At 45.4% G+C, this 18,182-nt stretch overlaps 1 protein-coding gene across 1 annotated transcript; it reads left to right on the top strand.

Annotated features, from left to right (window-relative positions):
- Positions 1–926: 926 nt before the first annotated feature.
- LOC143324874 (uncharacterized) lies at positions 927–16,276 on the top strand. Its single transcript, XM_076737660.1, has 9 exons — positions 927–2,919; positions 8,143–8,349; positions 8,678–8,891; positions 9,116–9,277; positions 10,256–10,474; positions 11,219–11,365; positions 11,468–11,708; positions 11,881–12,045; positions 12,383–16,276. Exons 1-9 carry the CDS (start codon positions 2,222–2,224, stop codon positions 14,842–14,844), a joined length of 4,515 nt encoding a protein of 1,504 aa, XP_076593775.1. The 5' UTR covers positions 927–2,221; the 3' UTR covers positions 14,845–16,276.
- Positions 16,277–18,182: the final 1,906 nt, after the last annotated feature.

The raw sequence follows: 18,182 nt of genomic DNA, 5'->3' as shown, positions 1-18,182 counted from the left end.
CTATTTACAGCAATGCATCTTCTGTAAGATCATCATGTGATTGTAGCATCACCGTCCTGTGAGAACTACGTATCTGTAAAAGGTAAACTCTTCATGAGTACAGAAAAACAGCCAGGTTTGAAATAGTTCCTTTAGTTCAAGAAGTAGGAAAGACTCAATTAAGGAACACTTAATCCTTCAGTTTATCAGAAAAATCACATTCAAAATCACCAAACTGTAGCTACATGGTAAAGCTGTCAGACAAATGTAGTGGAGTAAAGATTATAATATTTGCCTCTGAAATATTGTGGAGTAGCAGTAAAAAGTAGCCTGATATACAATAGTAGAAATATTCACGTGTACAAATAGGCTACGTTAAGTACAGTACTAGAGTAAACATCACTTTCCATGACTGTTAGCTCTCAACAGGTGGCAAATTATCCTACTGACTGTGTATTTAAAGAAAACTTTCCTGGCATCTGTTGTCTTTTTAACTCCACTGCTACTATACATCAGCTCTGGGTAACAGAATATTATCATTTATTGCAGCATTTAAAAGACCTGATGTTCGTCTACATTCTACTTCAGCAGCTTTTAATGAAGTTAATCCTGAAGCATTTTCATTTTTCTCTCATTGCTTTTTACTCTTTAAAAAAAAGGGCTTGGTCAGATTTAAATAAGCTTTCATCATCACTCCCTCCATCACGCGCTCCCTCGCTGTATTGGTGAGAAAGGATGACGCGCGACTTGTACCTGCGAGGGCTGCGTGCGTTTTACGCCGGCCGGGCATGCGGCCTTGAGGGACGGATGATGGGGATGCGGATGCCATGGCAACAGGACGATTAGATCCAGACCTTTATGTGCACATTTATTTATTTAATATGTCATTTGCATGCGCTGCGCGCCACTGTGGACGTGCCGGCTCGACCGCTGACTGTTGAGTCAGAGTGAGAAGTGAATTTCTGCTTTAAAATGGACTCCATCGGCTCTGAACAGTCTTTGAATGAGCAGCCACCTTAAACGCTCAACAAGTTGTTTTATTTTTTAAGGAGGCTTTTGAATTCATCAGAGCGCATCTTGTAGCAGCTTGTTCTACTGAAATATAGAGTGTGGTCATCTGTCCTCGGTGCCATAAGTGGAAAGGACACCGCCGTATCCTGACTGAGGACACAATGTCATTGAAAGTGGGCAGAAGTGGGGGTGGATGGTAACGACTGCTGATGAGAGACAAGATTTCGGGCGTCAGACTGTGAACACCTGACCAAGTTAATTCCGGCATCAGTTCTCCAAAACTGCTGTGTTGTAGAGCCGTTTTTCTCTCCTCTGGCTGTCTGAGCGCTTCAGTCAGTCGGCGCGCCTTCCATCACGATGTGTGCTTTTTCAGCTCGGATACTGAAAATGACAACGTGCTGCTGATTCCGGGAAAGCATGGGCTAGATTTTGGGTAAATTGGCTTGTTTCCACCGTCTTGTGTGTCCCTGTTGGTTTGTTTTCGGTGTGCGTGTCTCAATGAATCAGTGCGCCGCGGAGTGCGAGCGCCTATTATGTGCGTCCCTTATGTCCATTAACAACCCATCCCTCCTGACAGAGGATCAAGTGTCCTTGTCATTCATCCGCGGATGAATGTGCCCCACTCTGCCACCTTACTCTTGCATAATGATATGCGTAGAAAATAGTAAAATTGGGTGAGCAGCCCTGCACAGAGGCTACAGACCGCACGGACAAGGCACCGACGGCCAATGAGCGGCGAGCTCCGTTATCTTCAAAAGACCGGGAATCCGGTGCCAATATGACCGGCGTCGGAGCGTTGAGGGCTGCTGTGGAGAGGAGAGGGAGGGCCTCGCGGGGAGAACAGCGTTTCAAGGACGAAGAAGGAGGAATGATACAGAAACATCTGTAAGGACAAACGAGACTCTTCAAGAAAAGAGGAAAAGTGAAGCCGCTGGCGTCACACCGGCAGGGCGAAGGATTTAATGTCTGGATTTCCAAGGGCACTGAGGTAAGCATGGCCACATCGGCGGAGAGAGGGCGGAGGTGTGAGCGGTCTCCTCCAGGAGAATGACTGGAGATACGGAGACCACTTTTCTTTAGCTTCTTCAATTTAACATTCAGATTGACATTGACTTTCTCACCTATGTAACCTAGACACGTCGGTCACACTAAACAATAGTTTTTCTGAAAGGGCGGGAGTTACAGGTTATATTCACCCTTCCCTCACTCCCCTCCTCCTCCCTGAGCTGGGATGGATGGGGTGGCTGGAGGTGTGGGTACCCCCAGTAGCGCCGGGGGGTCTGGGGGTGACAGCCTCTCCAGACGTAACGGAGGGGACTCAAAGCGGCGCAGTAAGGGCAGCCTGACCTCTCCAGGCTATAGGCTGTCCCAGGCCTCACTGGAAGGGGAGAGGGGCTCTTTCGGGGCAGACAGCACTTCCTTGGGTGGACGCGGCCGCCGGCTCTCCATCATGAGCTCCTCCACAAGGGACGGCCTTCCCTTTCGCACAGCAGGCACCCCGACCACACCGGTGCCTCTGCCGCCTCCTCCGCCCTCCTCCTCTGCCACAGCCCATCCTCCTCCACGCTCAGTGGGCTTTGCCTCGTCCCGGGCCGCCCTGGCCTCCACCTCCTCCACCGGCACAGGAGTGATGGTGGTGGCCACCGGCCTCGAGACCACCACCACCACGACGTGCAACACCACTGCAGCAGGGACCCCAGAGATGGTGGGTCAGTTTGGACTGGGTGGATTTGGCATGGGGCTGGATGGTGAGGACTACAGCACCTCCAACCAGAGCACCTTCATCCAGAGACAGTTTGGAGCCATGCTTCAGCCGGGGGTCAACAAGTTCAGCCTGCGCATGTTTGGATCCCACAAAGCTGTGGCACTGGAGCAGGAAAGACTGAAATCAGCAGGGGCGTGGATCATACACCCCTACAGTGACTTCAGGTATGGAGTCACTCACTCACACACACACACACACACACACACACACACACACACACACACAAAACAGCATCCACAGCATGAAGCTATTACTGATGCTGGTTTGTAAAGTAAATGCCACTTGTAGCCCAAAAGAGAAACATAACGTTCTTTTGGTAGATACATGGATCAAAGCAAGTTGCAATCGTGCTCACTTTAGCGAGCACACTTGAAGCATAATGATGGACACTTAAGTAGAGGGAGGAGCAGGGAAAGAGAAACAGATCGTACATTCAACAGCCGCTTCAGTTGTTAACAGGAGACATGGGGAGGAGGACGACTGGGAGGAGAGAGAGACACATGCAGGAGGCTAAATATATGTTGGTGGGGATGCAACAGAATGTATAGGGAGTAATGTGAGGGTTAGAGGGGATGCTTTGGGAGTCTCTGGAGGAAACAGGGTATACAGGGAGAGGATGGGAAAGGCTGAAAAGGCACAATGATAAGAGGAGAGTTGATGCAAAATCCTTGGGGGCACGATGAAGCCAGAGGGAGAGGTGTTTATGGAAAGGGCAGTGTGTAGGTGACAACGCCTCCAGGATAGGCACCATGTAGCAATGGCAGGTCTCCATTTGTAAAATGGTGAGAATAAATAGGCTGATTGTAGCCTGCTGTTTCCAGAAGAAATAGTTTCACAGTTAGAGGGAGACAGAGGTGAGGAGATGCAAATTAGCAGGACAAATTTAGCCAAGAGGTGTTCAGGCTGATCAGGGAGCAGGGAGAGATGCCTTCCATGTCAATTAGGCAAAATGTTAAGTATGTTTTAATGTGAACAGTGGATGAACCCAGCACAGCACTCCCTGCTGGTGACTTCGTGAAAAGGTCTGTCCTCTGGCCGAGTACAATCAATGACTCCAGAGGTGAAAATGACTGTTTAGGCTGTTTATTTTTGGTTTTCCTTTTTTCTCATGGTAAATGTTCCACTTGCTTTCTTTTTTAAAATTTTCTTTGAATGGAAGTGAGTACAGGAGGGAAATTTTGTGAATGTCTGCCTTAAACACACAAGGCCAAATTGCATGCACTCTCACATAATTGTAGTATGTCACATTGTGGACATGCTAAGCATTCTTGGACGTGCTGGTCATTGACTTGATAGAGACTTTGCATAAACACATTCCTAAAATATTCAGGTGGACAGCAGAGGGTGGGACAGCATTCATAATCTCCAGACAGACTGCAGCAACAATGGATGACTTGATCCCCAAGGCTCCTGGCCCACTTTTGTCTCATCACACGCAAACACACAGACACAGACACAGACACAGACACACACACATCCCGAATCATTTCGTATTGTCTGTCAATTTGATGATCACTCACAAGTGCTGCTTATGAGTCTCGTCACAGGAGATCTGGTGAATGAGGTCAGTGAAGGGCGGAGGGAAGGATGGATGAAGGGGTGTGGATGGATGGATGGATGGCCCACTGGATCTCAGTCCCCCCTGCACTTTACTGATATTCATGCAAGATATCTAATGATATTAACAGTCCTAATTATCCTGTCGGACAATCACAATTGAATTTTGATCAATTATGTATGACATCCTTAAATTATGCAAGTTGAATGTGCATTATGCATAATTCAGTCATCTAACTTTTCAGTTAAGTACCTGTAGTCTGGAGCGACGTCTGAAGAGGAACTTTGTGAGGCTGGAGCAAGAGAGGAAAAGGAAAGGCAGATTACTTCTAAAGCCCCTTCATGTGTTTTGTGGTGCTGACCTTGAGCACAAGAGCCTGTGTGTGTGAATTTGCAGTAATATGTACTCTTGTGTGTGTGTGTGTGTGTGTGTGTGTGTGTGTGTGTGTGTGTGGTCTGTCCTTACTGAGTCTGCTGATAAGCTCTCACACCCTTCCCCTCATTAAGAAAAGATGTGTTGCTGCTGCACCTGTAGAATACGTAACGAGACGCAGAAGAGGTGAAGACAGTTCATGCTCTGGAAGTGGAAGAGAGGGGATAAAACAAGAAGACAGGCGGCTTGGCTGTCAGTACAGATGAGCCGTGTTGAAACAGGGTTGGTGGCATTACACATATAGTAACCGAGATTTATTATATAATAGCCAGTTGCTGTTGTGCTTGTTTGTCTGTAGCTCTGGCAGGATGATGGGTGGAAACTTGCTCAGAACTGACATCTGGCCAACCGTGAACAGGGAGCCAATCAGAGGCTGCTCAGGAGACACTTGGCCTCAATTACAGTAGAATTAGTGTTTGGTTTGACAACAGCTGAGCAGGTAGATGCAGGTCAGTTCTCCTCCAGCACCTGTTCGTGTTCAAAATAGCATACTGATGAGGTTGTGGAGAACAGCCTTGATTGCATTTGCAATTCCTATTTGTGTGTGAGAGAGAGACTGTGTGTGTCTGTGTGTGTGTGTGTGTGTGTGTGTGTGTGTGTGTGCAGTTCATGAGTACACACTAGTACGCAGACACGTGGACCTGCATGAACCACAGACAATAGTGTTACATCAGTCCACACTTGGAGATCAGAAACCAGGCCCTGTCAGGTATTTACCCCAACATGATGAACCTTCCCATTGCTTTTCGTTTGGATCTGACGTCTTCTCTTGTCTGTTTGGTTGTTCTCATTTGTTTGAGCTCAACCCAGCTGCCACATTGAGAGACTACAGCAAAATCTAGTGCACAGACACTGATTAATGTGCAGTGACATGTTCAATGTCATCTGTTACGTTACTCGGCAAGCTTAAACGTCATTGCTGCATGCTGCACTGAAAGTGTTTGTATGCATGCGTATATACACAAAAAGATATTTATCTAAAGGATAATGTACAATATAGGAGGATGGTGGTAAGATCCTTTACTTAAGTTAAAGTACAACAATGTATAAATACTCCATTACAAGTAAAATGGCTTCATTTTAAGTGCTGCTTAAGTAAAATTAAAGGACTACCAGCAAAATGTAGTCAAAGCATAAAAGTAAAAGCTCTTCAGACAGTGTCAATAATATATCATTATAAATAATGTTATTAGATTATTAATAGTCATGCATCGATGCATAGGTAGCATTTAACTGTTGTATCTGATTGAGGTGGAGCTAGTCTTAGCTACTTTATAGATAGTTAAGTAGTTTAGTTCAGCCTGAGATGAAGCTGTGCTACAGATATCTGTAGAAATGTTTTTTTAATGGATTTTCTTCAATCTTTGCTTTCTTTGGTGATATAAAGGATAATCAAACAGGTATATTAATGAAACCATCTGGAAAGTTTAGAGGGGAAATGTGTCTTAATAGTAGAAACGGCTCTGTGAAAGCCATTAAGTTTGAGTCTTTGTATGTTTTTGCTTGTTTTTATATGTTTTCTATGAAAATCTTAAACTGCAAAGTAACTAGTGACTGTAGCCGTCAGATAAATGTTGTGTAATGTTATGGACTAAAATGTACAATGTTTCTTTTGAAATCTGGTGCAAAAAAATATATATATATATTTTGCCTCTTAAGAAGTTCTCCCAGGTCACGTCCTCTCTTAGAACATTAAATACCAGTGTATAGGGCTCTATTTATAGTATACTTTGGATAGCACTGACAGCCACAGTGATGTGATTTACAGACTTTTCAAATTCGAATCAGAGTTAACAAAGCATGTCCTCAAGGTCGGGGATAAATTTCCAGCCTCATCACAACAGCGACAGAACAACTGTGTCTGTGTTGCTGTAAATAATCCCTGTATTTATTGCCAGTGATTATGAAGTGATACATCTGTCAGCATAAGTGACAAAGTCAGGGAGTAGTGTGTGTGTCTGTGTAGCAGAGTGATGACTCATACTTCATCTTCATCAGTCTTGTGGTAGCGTCACACCATGAGGTTGTGTTACTAAATTAGCGCTCAATAGCAATCGACCACAGAGCTCTGAGTGAATTCAAACTCACACAAAGAGAGAGTGCGTAAAGAGGAGGAGAGAGGCTGCAAGAGGGAGCGAGTCGTTGATATGAGTGAAGGTGATGGATAAAAGGATTAGGAGGAAGAAGACAGAAAGATGACAGGAATCATCTCCAGATGATTGCATCGCCTCTTCTGTCATACTTCAATCATTTGCAGCATCCCAATGATGTGACTGATTCCCCCTAGTTTTATGAGAAGAGATGGCTACGTCATCCAGTAATACCCTCAGCATGAAATACAGATTGATGAAGCCTCCCAAGGTTACTGATCATTTGCCTCCCTCTCTGTCTGCCTTTCTTTCTCAGTTCAGTTCTGCTCTGCTTCATTGGTACGGGAGCTAAAGGATGTATTACATGATGCTTTTGCAAAGGATGAAACTGTCTTAAGGGAAACGTTCACATGTACCACTCCTGAACTTGGAAAAGACCACAGGGAAGAATATGTATATGAAAATGAGATATAAAAAGATTAACTGTAAGAAAATATGGTGCTGGTGGCAGGAGAAGAGAAAGACTAGCGTGTCAGATCAGAATTATCCTTTAAAGGGCCACTCCACTGAGTAATGGAGAATTACTCAGCTGGTAAAAACTGCTGGATAACGTTTTCAAGGTTATCTCAGGCTGGGCTTCAGAGAAAACGGGCGACACACTGGAGGTCTGGAGTTTGAAAGATGAGGGCAATTAATGGGCAGGCAGGGTCTAATTAAAAGACATTTTCCAGACGTATTATGGGATTTGTAGGATCCAGTGTTTTTGGAGCTCGACTCATACCAGAGTCTAAAAGTCAGCATATCTCAGCCCCTGTTGTTTTAACATTCTTTTCCTAATCTGTCGCTCACAGCTTTATGGTAAGTTTGATACTGAACTGAAATATCATTTTCATATCATTATATGCTGAAAATATATAAATCATAAAAGCACAGTTGTTACTAATAACATTAATGATGCTTTGTTGTATTCAACGTATACTACAAACTAATTGTACACTGTATATATAACATAATGTTTTGCAGTTAATATACAGATCAATATACTTTAATATTTGTTTATCTGTTGCAGCACCCACCCACCCATGATTTATTTATTTTTTCCAGCAGTGAGCAGCTCCTCCATTTCCTTTGTGCATTGTATTACAGCATCTTGTCACTTCTTTAGTGTGAACATGCTACATTCTATTAAACACCTGCTCAGAATTAGCATGTAGTAAGGATTAGGGACAGTATCAGCACAACCTCACATTGACGTCACAACAGAAAACAATGAAAAACAGTTGAACAACACTGTCTTTTCTGTCTAGATTCTACTGGGACCTGTTGATGTTAATGTTGATGATGGGGAACTTAATCATCCTGCCAGTGGGCATCACTTTCTTTAGAGACGAGAACACCCCATCATGGATCATCTTCAACGTGGTCTCAGACACTCTCTTCATGGTCGACTTGGTTCTTAACTTCAGGACCGGCATCATCAAGGAAGACAACACTGAGATACTGCTGGACCCCAGGTCAGTCGAAGTATTTGTGTGTTGTGTATTAGTCTTATATGTCAAGGGTGGCCACTGTTTATGTGTAGGGGCTAGAATATCAATACAGCAGCTCTGTCACCATAAATTTAAATGGGCTCTTCTGGCCATCTGCTGGGTTTGTGTTCTGACAATCCATGTATGAGAAGCTGACATGCAGCCAGTGGCAGCGCTTTGTTCACGTTCCAGTTCTGTTCATGCTGAATATTGATGAGAATCATTTTATGCCAGCCCAGTGTTGGAATCACCTCCTCAAAGCTTGATAGCCAAATTATGAATGTCACCGCTCTACCGTCCTACTCTAACTCAGGGCGATCCGCCAGAACTACCTGAAGAGCTGGTTCCTCGTGGACTTTGTGTCATCCATCCCAGTGGACTACATCTTCCTGATGGTGGACAGTCTCGACTCAGAGGTCTACAGGACAGCCAGGGCGCTGCGCATCGTCCGCTTCACCAAAATCCTGAGCCTGCTTCGACTGCTCCGCCTGTCTAGACTCATCCGTTACATCCACCAGTGGGAGGAGGTGAGAAACACAGACTGGGAAAGTGGCTGGACACGGTCAAAGGGAAAGATATATTTGTGTGAGAGCAGTAGTTCAAAGCTCATTTAACATGTAAGATATGACTCATCACAAGCCTGAGCTGGAGGAAAGACCTTATTAATCTGAGTTTTGAACAATGTTAAAATAACATTTTTGTGAAAACCCACCACCTATTAGTATTACTCTTTCCCTCTGCTCCTCCTCAGATCTTCCATATGACCTATGACCTTGCCAGTGCTATGGTGAGGATAGTTAATCTGATTGGGATGATGCTGCTTCTGTGCCACTGGGATGGCTGTCTCCAGTTCCTGGTCCCCATGCTGCAGGACTTCCCTCCTGACTGCTGGGTTTCCAAGAACCTGATGGTGGTGAGTCTCTAACCAGCCATCTGCACGTATATGGGTGTTATTTTTAATACCCTTCAGTGAATGGTTTTATTGTGCAGAGAACAAAAAAAAGATGTGACATTCAGCTCGAGCTGAATGAAACACACAAAGCACTATCTCAGCTTGTTTGAACAGTGAGCAAAATATTTATTTCAGATGAATGCAAATCAGAGATTCAGAAAGGCTCGGTTCTGGACTATCTGTGTGTGTGCAGAGTGAGGGTGTTTATCAGATCTGACACTGTTTGCTCCTTATCTGTGTTAATTGGTTCGTGCAGCGACACGTCCAGTTGGAATAAGATTGACTCTCATCATCACCAAAATAAAAAGATTTTCCAATTAAAAACCTCAACAGAGGTTCAGATGGAGGTGTGAGTGCACGCAAACAGTTGAAGGCCTTGGGACCTGCTGAAGATTTCATCACGTGCGTGCAGGCGTACGGACGTGGATGCAGATGAATGCACAGATACACAGCTGTATGAATAGCTGACTCATATCTCATCAGTTGCCTGGGAGACTGTTGCTAAGCAGGCCAATGCTGGGATTTTCCCCTGAGAAAGTCCCCTCATCCGTTGGACCATTAACATCTTAGTATAATTGGACTCGCACACAAACTAAAACAGAAGGGCACACTCACAAACATAGTCTAGTCTTTTTATTTGTATTCCTTAGGACATTTCTTAAATAATGTATAATGAGTGCCCTTTTATTGTCTGTGTGGTTTTGTGCATTCTGCAGCCACACTGTTTTGAAGTAGAGTGTGCTTTGACAGTTAAAGTGCTCTGCAGTTACATCTTATGATCTCAGCTGTATATTCTGAAGCGGTGTGGCTGAGCACCTTTGAGGGGAAAAACGCTCCTGTAACCCAACTAAAATAAGAACAGTTCAATATTGCAGCGCCTTTTAATTAACACTTGTTTTACTCCTCCTGTCACCCTCTCTGTCTGTCTCCCACTCACAGAATGACACATGGGGTGTGCAGTACTCCTATGCTCTATTCAAAGCCATGAGCCACATGTTGTGTATTGGGTACGGTGCCCAGGCTCCAGAAGGGATGACTGATGTGTGGCTCACCATGCTCAGTATGATCGTAGGTGCCACCTGCTACGCCATGTTCATCGGCCATGCCACTGCCCTCATCCAATCACTGGACTCCTCACGACGACAGTACCAGGAAAAGGTGGAACATGATACTCATCCATCTGTTACTCCATCCTTCTGACCTACTGTATTTTTTATAGTTTACCCATTAAACTTGATTCGATCAATTTCTGTCTGGGGCTGCAACTAACAATCATTTTCATTATAAATGAAGCTGTGGGCTGTATTTTCCATTAATCAACTCATCTTTTAGTTTATAATCTATCCGCTGTAGTCAGTAAGAAATGACCATCACACCTTCCCAGAGCCAAAACCCAAACATGCTCAAACAACAATATATAATATAGTATATAATATATAGTACACACATGCATATGTGTGAGTGTGTGTGTGTGTGTGTGTGTGTGTATAGGCTGTGTTCAAAAACACTCCTGTTTACTAATGTATATAGTGCACTTACTGTCTGCAATTTTATTTGAGTGTCTTAATATATGCACTGTAACAGTAGTTTCCCATAATAGAAAGAAAAAGTACATGTGGCATGTACACTGTTACAACACCTGTCAGTGATAACTTAAAATGGTTATGATATATACAATAAGTGTCTAAACTCTTAATATGCTAGTCACCATTGAGTGTCTATTATACTGTATGTGGAGTTGTGAATGAGTGAATGAGGGAGTGATTTTGCATGTGGCCATAGACACGTGTCTAAAAGGTTGGGAACCAGTGTACTGCTAAATATTTCTTTTAAAGTGAATGTGCCACACGTTAGTTTGCAGGTCCCTGACCTGTGCATGTGTGTGTTTCTATGTTATTGCAGTACAAGCAGGTGGAGCAGTACATGTCATTCCATAAACTTCCAGCAGATGTTCGGCAAAAGATCCATGAGTACTATGAGCACCGCTTCCAGGGGAAAATGTTTGATGAGGAGAACATCCTGGGAGAACTCAGCGAGCCACTTAAAGAGGTAATACATTCACAAACACCTATACTGACAAACCACAAATGTTCTGTCCTCCAGCAAGTCTGTCTTCCTTCCCTTCTCTCTTTATCTCATCCGATTGTCTAGGAGATCGTCAGCTTTAACTGCCGCAGCCTGGTGGCTAACATGCCGCTGTTCGCCAATGCTGATCCCAACTTTGTGACGGCCGTGCTGACCAAGCTCCGCTTTGAAGTGTTTCAGCCTTCAGACTTCATCATCCGCGAGGGCACAGTTGGACGAAAGATGTACTTCATCCAGCACGGACGAGTCAGTGTGCTGACCCGTGGCAACAAGGAAACCAAGCTGAGCGATGGGTCTTACTTTGGAGGTGAGAACATGCAGAGTTGTCTGCATCATTCAAGTTGCATAGAAAGGTATAGAAGATACAGGTGATGGTGATTCATGCTCGTGCATGTACATACTGCAGGGTTAATTTATCTCACTGCCTATTCTCTTTTCCACTTTTCTCTTCCTTCTGTTGTCTCTCTTCCCACATGCAGAGATCTGTTTGTTGACCCGTGGACGGAGGACAGCCAGCGTCCGTGCAGATACATATTGCCGTCTGTACTCTCTTAGTGTGGACAGCTTTAACGAGGTGCTGGAGGAACACCCAATGATGCGGCGTGCCTTTGAAACTGTCGCTGTTGACCGATTGGATCGTATCGGTAAACTGTGGATGATTGTTTGGCTCATACACTTCTCTCACCATCTTGCTGTGTTCCATTTGGCTGTTAATTCTACAACGACCTTGCAAAACATTTGCAGTTAAGCATCTAATTCTGCTAAATGTCATAGGCTCTTTGTCCTCAGCTGGAAGGTTAAAACTCATCTTCGAAAACAGGCTGAAAGAAGTAAAAGCTAATAAAGGATATGCAGTGTCCTCAGTGAAGAACAGAAAAACCTTGAGGCTATAATCTCAGATGTCTTTTCTGTGTTCAGTAGACAACATTGCCTTTCACAAGTAAACATTGTTATATTTGCTCTCCTCTTTATCCTCTCCAGGCAGGAAAAACTCCATGCTCCTGCGGAAGTCATCCCAGGGTGGTTCTCTGGGGGGAAGTATGGGTCGTGGTGGAGGCCGGGGTGGAGGGGGTCCAGGAGCCGGAGGAGGCCTGGCAGCAGGCAGCCTGGGTTCCTGTGACAGCATGCTGGTGCAGCAGATTGTCAAACACGACAGCATGCCGGCCATGCAGGATGCCATTGCAGCCGCTGCTGCAGGAAGAGGCGGAGTCATGGGAGGAAGTGGCACAGTGTCTCCTCGGCCACGCCCAGTCATCTGGGCTCCGCTGGTTCACGCCCCCCTGCAGACTGCAGCTGCCACCAGTAATGTAGCCATCGCCCTCATGCACCAGCAGCAGCAACAGCAGCAGCAGCTCCAGCAGTTGCAGCAGCAGCATGCACTTGGAGGTGCTTTCTTCCTTCCTTCTCCTCTTGTCTCTCCCTCCCCCTCCTCCTCTTTCCCTCTGTCTCCTCCTCGCCCTCCTGTGCTACAGCCCCTCCGCCCCTCTGTGAGCTCTCTCATTGGGATGATGGCGATGGGAGGGATGGGTGGTTTGTCTCCCAGGGGTGGATTTCCTGCCTCCCCCTCGACCATGGGCCCTCTTGGTGGGGTGACATCGCCCCCTATTGCTAAAACTCCCACACCAGCCTCCTCTGTCCCAACTTCTGTTCAACAAGGAAGGACTCTTCATTACAGCCTCCGTCTCCAGGCTGATCATCCCTCAGTGATTGCTGGATCTCTTGGAACCCCAACAGGTGGAGGGCCACCAACTCCACCCCTCCACAAGGTACCAACCACCAATCCCCCTGCTGCTTCTAGTGCCCCGCCAGATGGCAACACCTCTGTGACAGGCCAGCAGGGAGCAAAAGAAGCTCTCTTACGTCATGGAGGAACCAGTTCTCAGGGTCTGCCAGCATTGGGCAGACTCACCCAGGAGGCCAGGCTGCTGTCGGCCTCGCAGCCCACCCTGCCTCACCGCTCCTGGGCTGGAGTGCAGCCTCACCCTCCTCTCCACCGAAAGGCCTCTGGTGGTAATTTGTTGGCAACTCCTTTCCTGGCAGGGCAGTTAGCCAGGGGAGGCAGTGCGGGCATGCTGACCTCTAACACTCTAATGCAGCCGGTGACAAATATACCGTTTAGTGCACAAACACAAGCACAAACCACAGTCCCTGTGCAGCCTGCAGCCACATACACACAATCTGCCCCTCAATCAGCCTCTGTACCCACATCTACTGCTGCACACATGCCTTCTGCAGCTGCTTTTCCATCTTCCTCCCCGCCAAAGCAGACCCCGCTCTCCTCTGCCACCCCTTCACCTGCACCCACCCCCTCATCTCCTACATCTATACTCTCCCAGCCTCCTCGTCCTAAGCCAATCCCAATGACCTCCTCTCGCTCTTCCTCTCCTCCTCCCTGCTCCACCCCTCCTTCAGCAGGAACACACCCGCTGCCGCTCACATCAACTCCTCGTCCCAAACCAATCCCAACTCCCTCTCCCCGCTCTTCCTCTCCCTCTCCCTCCTCCACGCCACCTCCATCTTCTGTTTCTACCCCTGTTCCACTACCTCAAACTTATGGGCCCAAGTCATCTCTTACCTCCTCTTCTCCCCCATCCTCCTTGGTAACCTCTTGTCCACCGCGTCCCCAGAGCCCCCGCACCAAGGTATCCAACACACCTCCTTCTGCTTCTCCGTTGTCTGGTGCCAGCCCAGCTCCAACCCCAATCCCTTCTCCAATACCGACTCCCACTCAGACTACACGCACCCGCACTTCTACCCCCTCCCAAACTCCTACACTCACACCTGTTGTTACTCCTACCCAGACCCTTACCCCTTTGCCTTCCCCCTCTCCTGTCCCTATTACATCTGGACCCTCCCAAAGTAAATCCCAGAGTCCAACCCCTTGTCTCCAGCCTTCTGTCTCCTGCTCAGCCCGAGGCCCCATCTCGAGCCAGGTCCCAAAACAGACCTCACCTCTAACCCCAACTCAAACTGCATCTCCTTCCTCAACACCAGTTAGCACTAGCTCTCCAACTAAAGTAACCTTCTCAGTTCACCCTGTAAAACAGGCCCCTCCTGTTGTTACTCCAAGCCCCACATCAGGCTCTGGTCATTCCACCAAACCAACCCCAGCGATAACCCCATCCTCAGCAACCTTATGCCCAAACCCGAGCTCCACTAGCCCCTCCTCTCTTACTACCACCTCTCCTAGCGTCCAGTCTGCCTCTGTTCACCCCCCAAAACAAATGCCAACCACCACAACTACCACCCATCCCTCAAACCTCAATACACCCTCTACCACTGCCCAGACCTCTCAGGCATCCACCACTACACCTGCCCAGTCAGCACATGCAGCTGCCCCTGCCAACACCGCCTCCCCTAAAGGTGGTAAAAAGGACCCTCAACTGCCACTTGCCAGAAAAGACTCAGAGGGACTAAGACACAAACTGCCTGCCAACATGTAAGAAAGAAGACAGAAAATCTCAAAGGATATTGGGCTTGTGGCTGCTGCTGATGACCAGAGCCATGGATGCACATAATTGTGTTGGCACCAGATGCCCAATGACCTCATGTTGACAGGTACATCTCTTTTGCATTCACTCTAGGATGTGATTGTCTTAGAACATCAGGTGTTCATGTGACTCTCAACCAAGCCACTGGTCAGGAGAAAGACTGTATGGGTCCATTGAGTGGTTGGTGCAGACAATGGTAGAGTCTAAAAAACATCCAAATGTATACATACATATCTGTGTTAGTGATTGTTGGAGCAAGCAGGGGAGCTGAAGTGGAAACAGTAAAATGGGATGGAAGCAATAGATGAGCATCAGGAAAAAAAAAGACATATATGTGAAAAGTCTCCATTTTCTTGACAATGGAAACAGCAATACATGTGAAGCATTTGAGACTCTCTTAATGTGACAGGAACTGACCTTGACAATACAATAAATGTGAGAAAACAATACTTTTTCTGCTGTCGGGAAGAAAGTCTTTTGTGATGTCAGTTTCAGACGCAGGCAATAGAGCAGATATTTCCTGGTTTCCAGCTCCAACTCCCTCTTGCTTCCCATTCTGCACCAAAGTGTAATATTTTCTCATCAGAATAATAATAATACTTATAAAGATATAGCGTTTAAAAATCACTGTAAGGTCGATACTCATATGAATTTGAATAATTAGGAGCAGTCCACTGGTAGTTTTGTTGTCCCAGGTGTTTGGTGTTTGGTTTTTGAACAGAGACAAAACTTTTAAACATACATGTTCACTCTGACGAGTTCTGTAAATTGTGTTTTTTGTGTGACGCACAATACTCCTCTGCTGTACACTGTGGCTCACTTGATTTTGTTTCACCCGGCTCCCTGTACTGTAAATACGTGCCTCTCTGTGGGTCTGTTGTATGCTTCTTCACACCTTAGTCTTTCATCTCTTGTCTGTCTCACTGCCTTTCATCTGATTTCATAGCTCTGGTCGCTAACTGTTTCTCTGAGGCTCACAGACTCCCTCCATTTCTCTCGGTTTGCCCGACACTTTGCTCTTTGCTGCCATCAGCCTCCTGTCGCCCTGCGACACTGTTTCAGCGCCATTCCCTGTGATGTTTGATGTTTTGTGTGGGTAGCAACAAGGCAGTTCTGTCTTAACCCCTGATACCATGTTGCCTAGACTATATATTAAAGGACCAAATGTTTTATTTTTTATTTATCACAGCTTTAGCTTTTGAACAAAAAAAATAGCTAATAATGCTGTCAAGATGATAATATTGAGTGTGGTGTTGAAGATGATGATTATGATTTTGATGCTGATGATGCTATTGACAACCATGATGATGATGATGATGATGATGATGATGATGATGATGATGGTGTATATCTGGATGTAAGAATAAAGGGGATTTAGATATCATCTTGTTGATTGTGTCAACTGTGAGCTCATGTGTGTGCTTGCATGTGTTTTTCTGTACACATGTAAATATACATGTATACAACATGTATATTTAAAATACTGTTACATGAATGGCTGTGAGCACCAGAAATAAATCTGAAAAAGCTGAAATAAAACCAAGATTAACCAATATGCATCACTGGGAAAATTTTCACATCCTTAAGTCGTACTACACACATTTTCTTTTCTCCAGTCTTTTCTCGATCTCAGACGTTTAGAGGAGAAATATGTTTCCTGAAACATGACAAGGGTCCCCAACTAGACACACAAGCTTATTATATGTTTGTGACAATAAAATCTCAAAAACAACTAGTAAATGTAGCTGTCAAATGTATGCAATGGAGTAAAAAAGTACATTTCCCCCCTGAGTCGAAGTGAAGAAGTAAATAAATAGAAGAAAATACTTGAAAGTACATCAGAATTCTACATAAGCACAGTATTTGACTATTTACTTTCCACTGCTGCTGGGATTTTTCATTTGAGTGAAGCAATCCTTTAATTTGCATGTGTCATTTTACTTCAGCATGCTGAGCACCATTTGAGAGTCCACTTTGGACGTGATCACCCTGGAGGCTCAGATTTCTATTCTTTTGAAATCTCTCAGAAACTGGGATCTGATAAGTTTGATAACTCAATTTCAGCACTGTGTTAAAATACCCTCTTGTGTGAGTGACCAGTCAAATGGTTAAGAACTGTTTGCACTGCTTCAGCCTCCCGGCCCCAGCTCTGCCGCTGCTCCTGGATCCCCAACCCTAATCCTGTACCTCTCAGCAGAGGGCAGACACACTCACATCCAAGGGTAAGCTTGTGAATGTAGAGACACTTAAATCTCTTCCACCCTTGAGTGGAAGTAAATGTCCGCCTTCATGAGGCCAGATTACAGTCTCACTGACACACCTGCAGCCCCTTCCCTTCCTATAACCTTCTCTCCGCAGCACACATTTATTTTACTTCACCTTGCTCATTAACGTCCAAGTGGTTTTTAACAGCCCTTCAGCCCATGTAGGCGGCGATGAGAGAATTATTTTTCACCTCTGTGAGTTAAGAGCCATTAATATATTGGATCTATTCTCATTTTCACAGCATGAAATTGTCAGTAAGAGGATGATTGCCATGAAGGTTTTTTGTTTTATTCTTTGGGAATTATGGTGATGTTAACAGTTGATAGAGAGAGGCTGTAAGCTTGTATTTTTAGCCATGTTTCTACAGTTCCACAGTGCACAAACAGATTAGTTTTGTAGAGGAGGCCTCAGCTGAGCAGGCAATTGTGAGGGATTCGGGCCTGCAGGCTGTACAGTGACCACTAGATGGCGATGACACTTTAATAATCAGATTAAGACAGCAGGAAGAGGACGCATCTTGCACAATAGCACCATTTATATTGCACAAGTATGTATCTATCTGTACAGTCACATGAGAGAACAGGACGGCCATTTAAGTGACACAGAACTTTAATGTGAAGAAGAGAGGGCAGTGGAGCAAGGAGACAGTGGAGATGAGGTTAATGATGGCAGACCAGCCTGGATTACCAGCCATGAATAGAGGTGGGGGGATAAACAGGTCTGTAATTGCTGCCTGTCATTCTGGCTCTGAAATAGACTCAGAGGGAAGTCTTTACAATGAGGTTTCACTGGAAACAAACTAGACTGGCAGTGAGTTTTGAGGGCTAAAAACCTCACGATAATGAGCATTTTATTCCTCATCATACAACAGTGTTTCATTACATAGTATAGCAATAGCCCTGTGTGCATTTCTCTTGCAAGTGTAATCACTGGATTGATATAATCCTCAATACATCCATCCACAAACAGACTGAAGGGTCTCTTTGTAAGTTCTTATGCTTTACAACACTGTTGCAATTCCTATT

This window comes from Chaetodon auriga, chromosome 8, assembly GCF_051107435.1.
Source record: "Chaetodon auriga isolate fChaAug3 chromosome 8, fChaAug3.hap1, whole genome shotgun sequence".
NCBI lineage: Eukaryota > Metazoa > Chordata > Actinopteri > Chaetodontiformes > Chaetodontidae > Chaetodon > Chaetodon auriga.
Note: the sequence above shows the minus strand (reverse complement) of the source record. Positions and strands in the feature narration are given on the sequence as shown.

What these genes read in the sequence shown, in the direction of transcription:
- LOC143324874 (XM_076737660.1), top strand. Translation starts at nt 2,222, where the DNA reads ATGGATGGGGTGGCTGGAGGTGTGGGTACCCCCAGTAGCGCCGGGGGG. An exon ending in CACCCCTACAGTGACTTCAG is followed by an intron (nt 2,920 to 8,142) that starts GTATGGAGTCAC and finishes TTTTCTGTCTAG; the next exon opens with ATTCTACTGGGACCTGTTGA. An exon ending in GACGACAGTACCAGGAAAAG is followed by an intron (nt 10,475 to 11,218) that starts GTGGAACATGAT and finishes ATGTTATTGCAG; the next exon opens with TACAAGCAGGTGGAGCAGTA.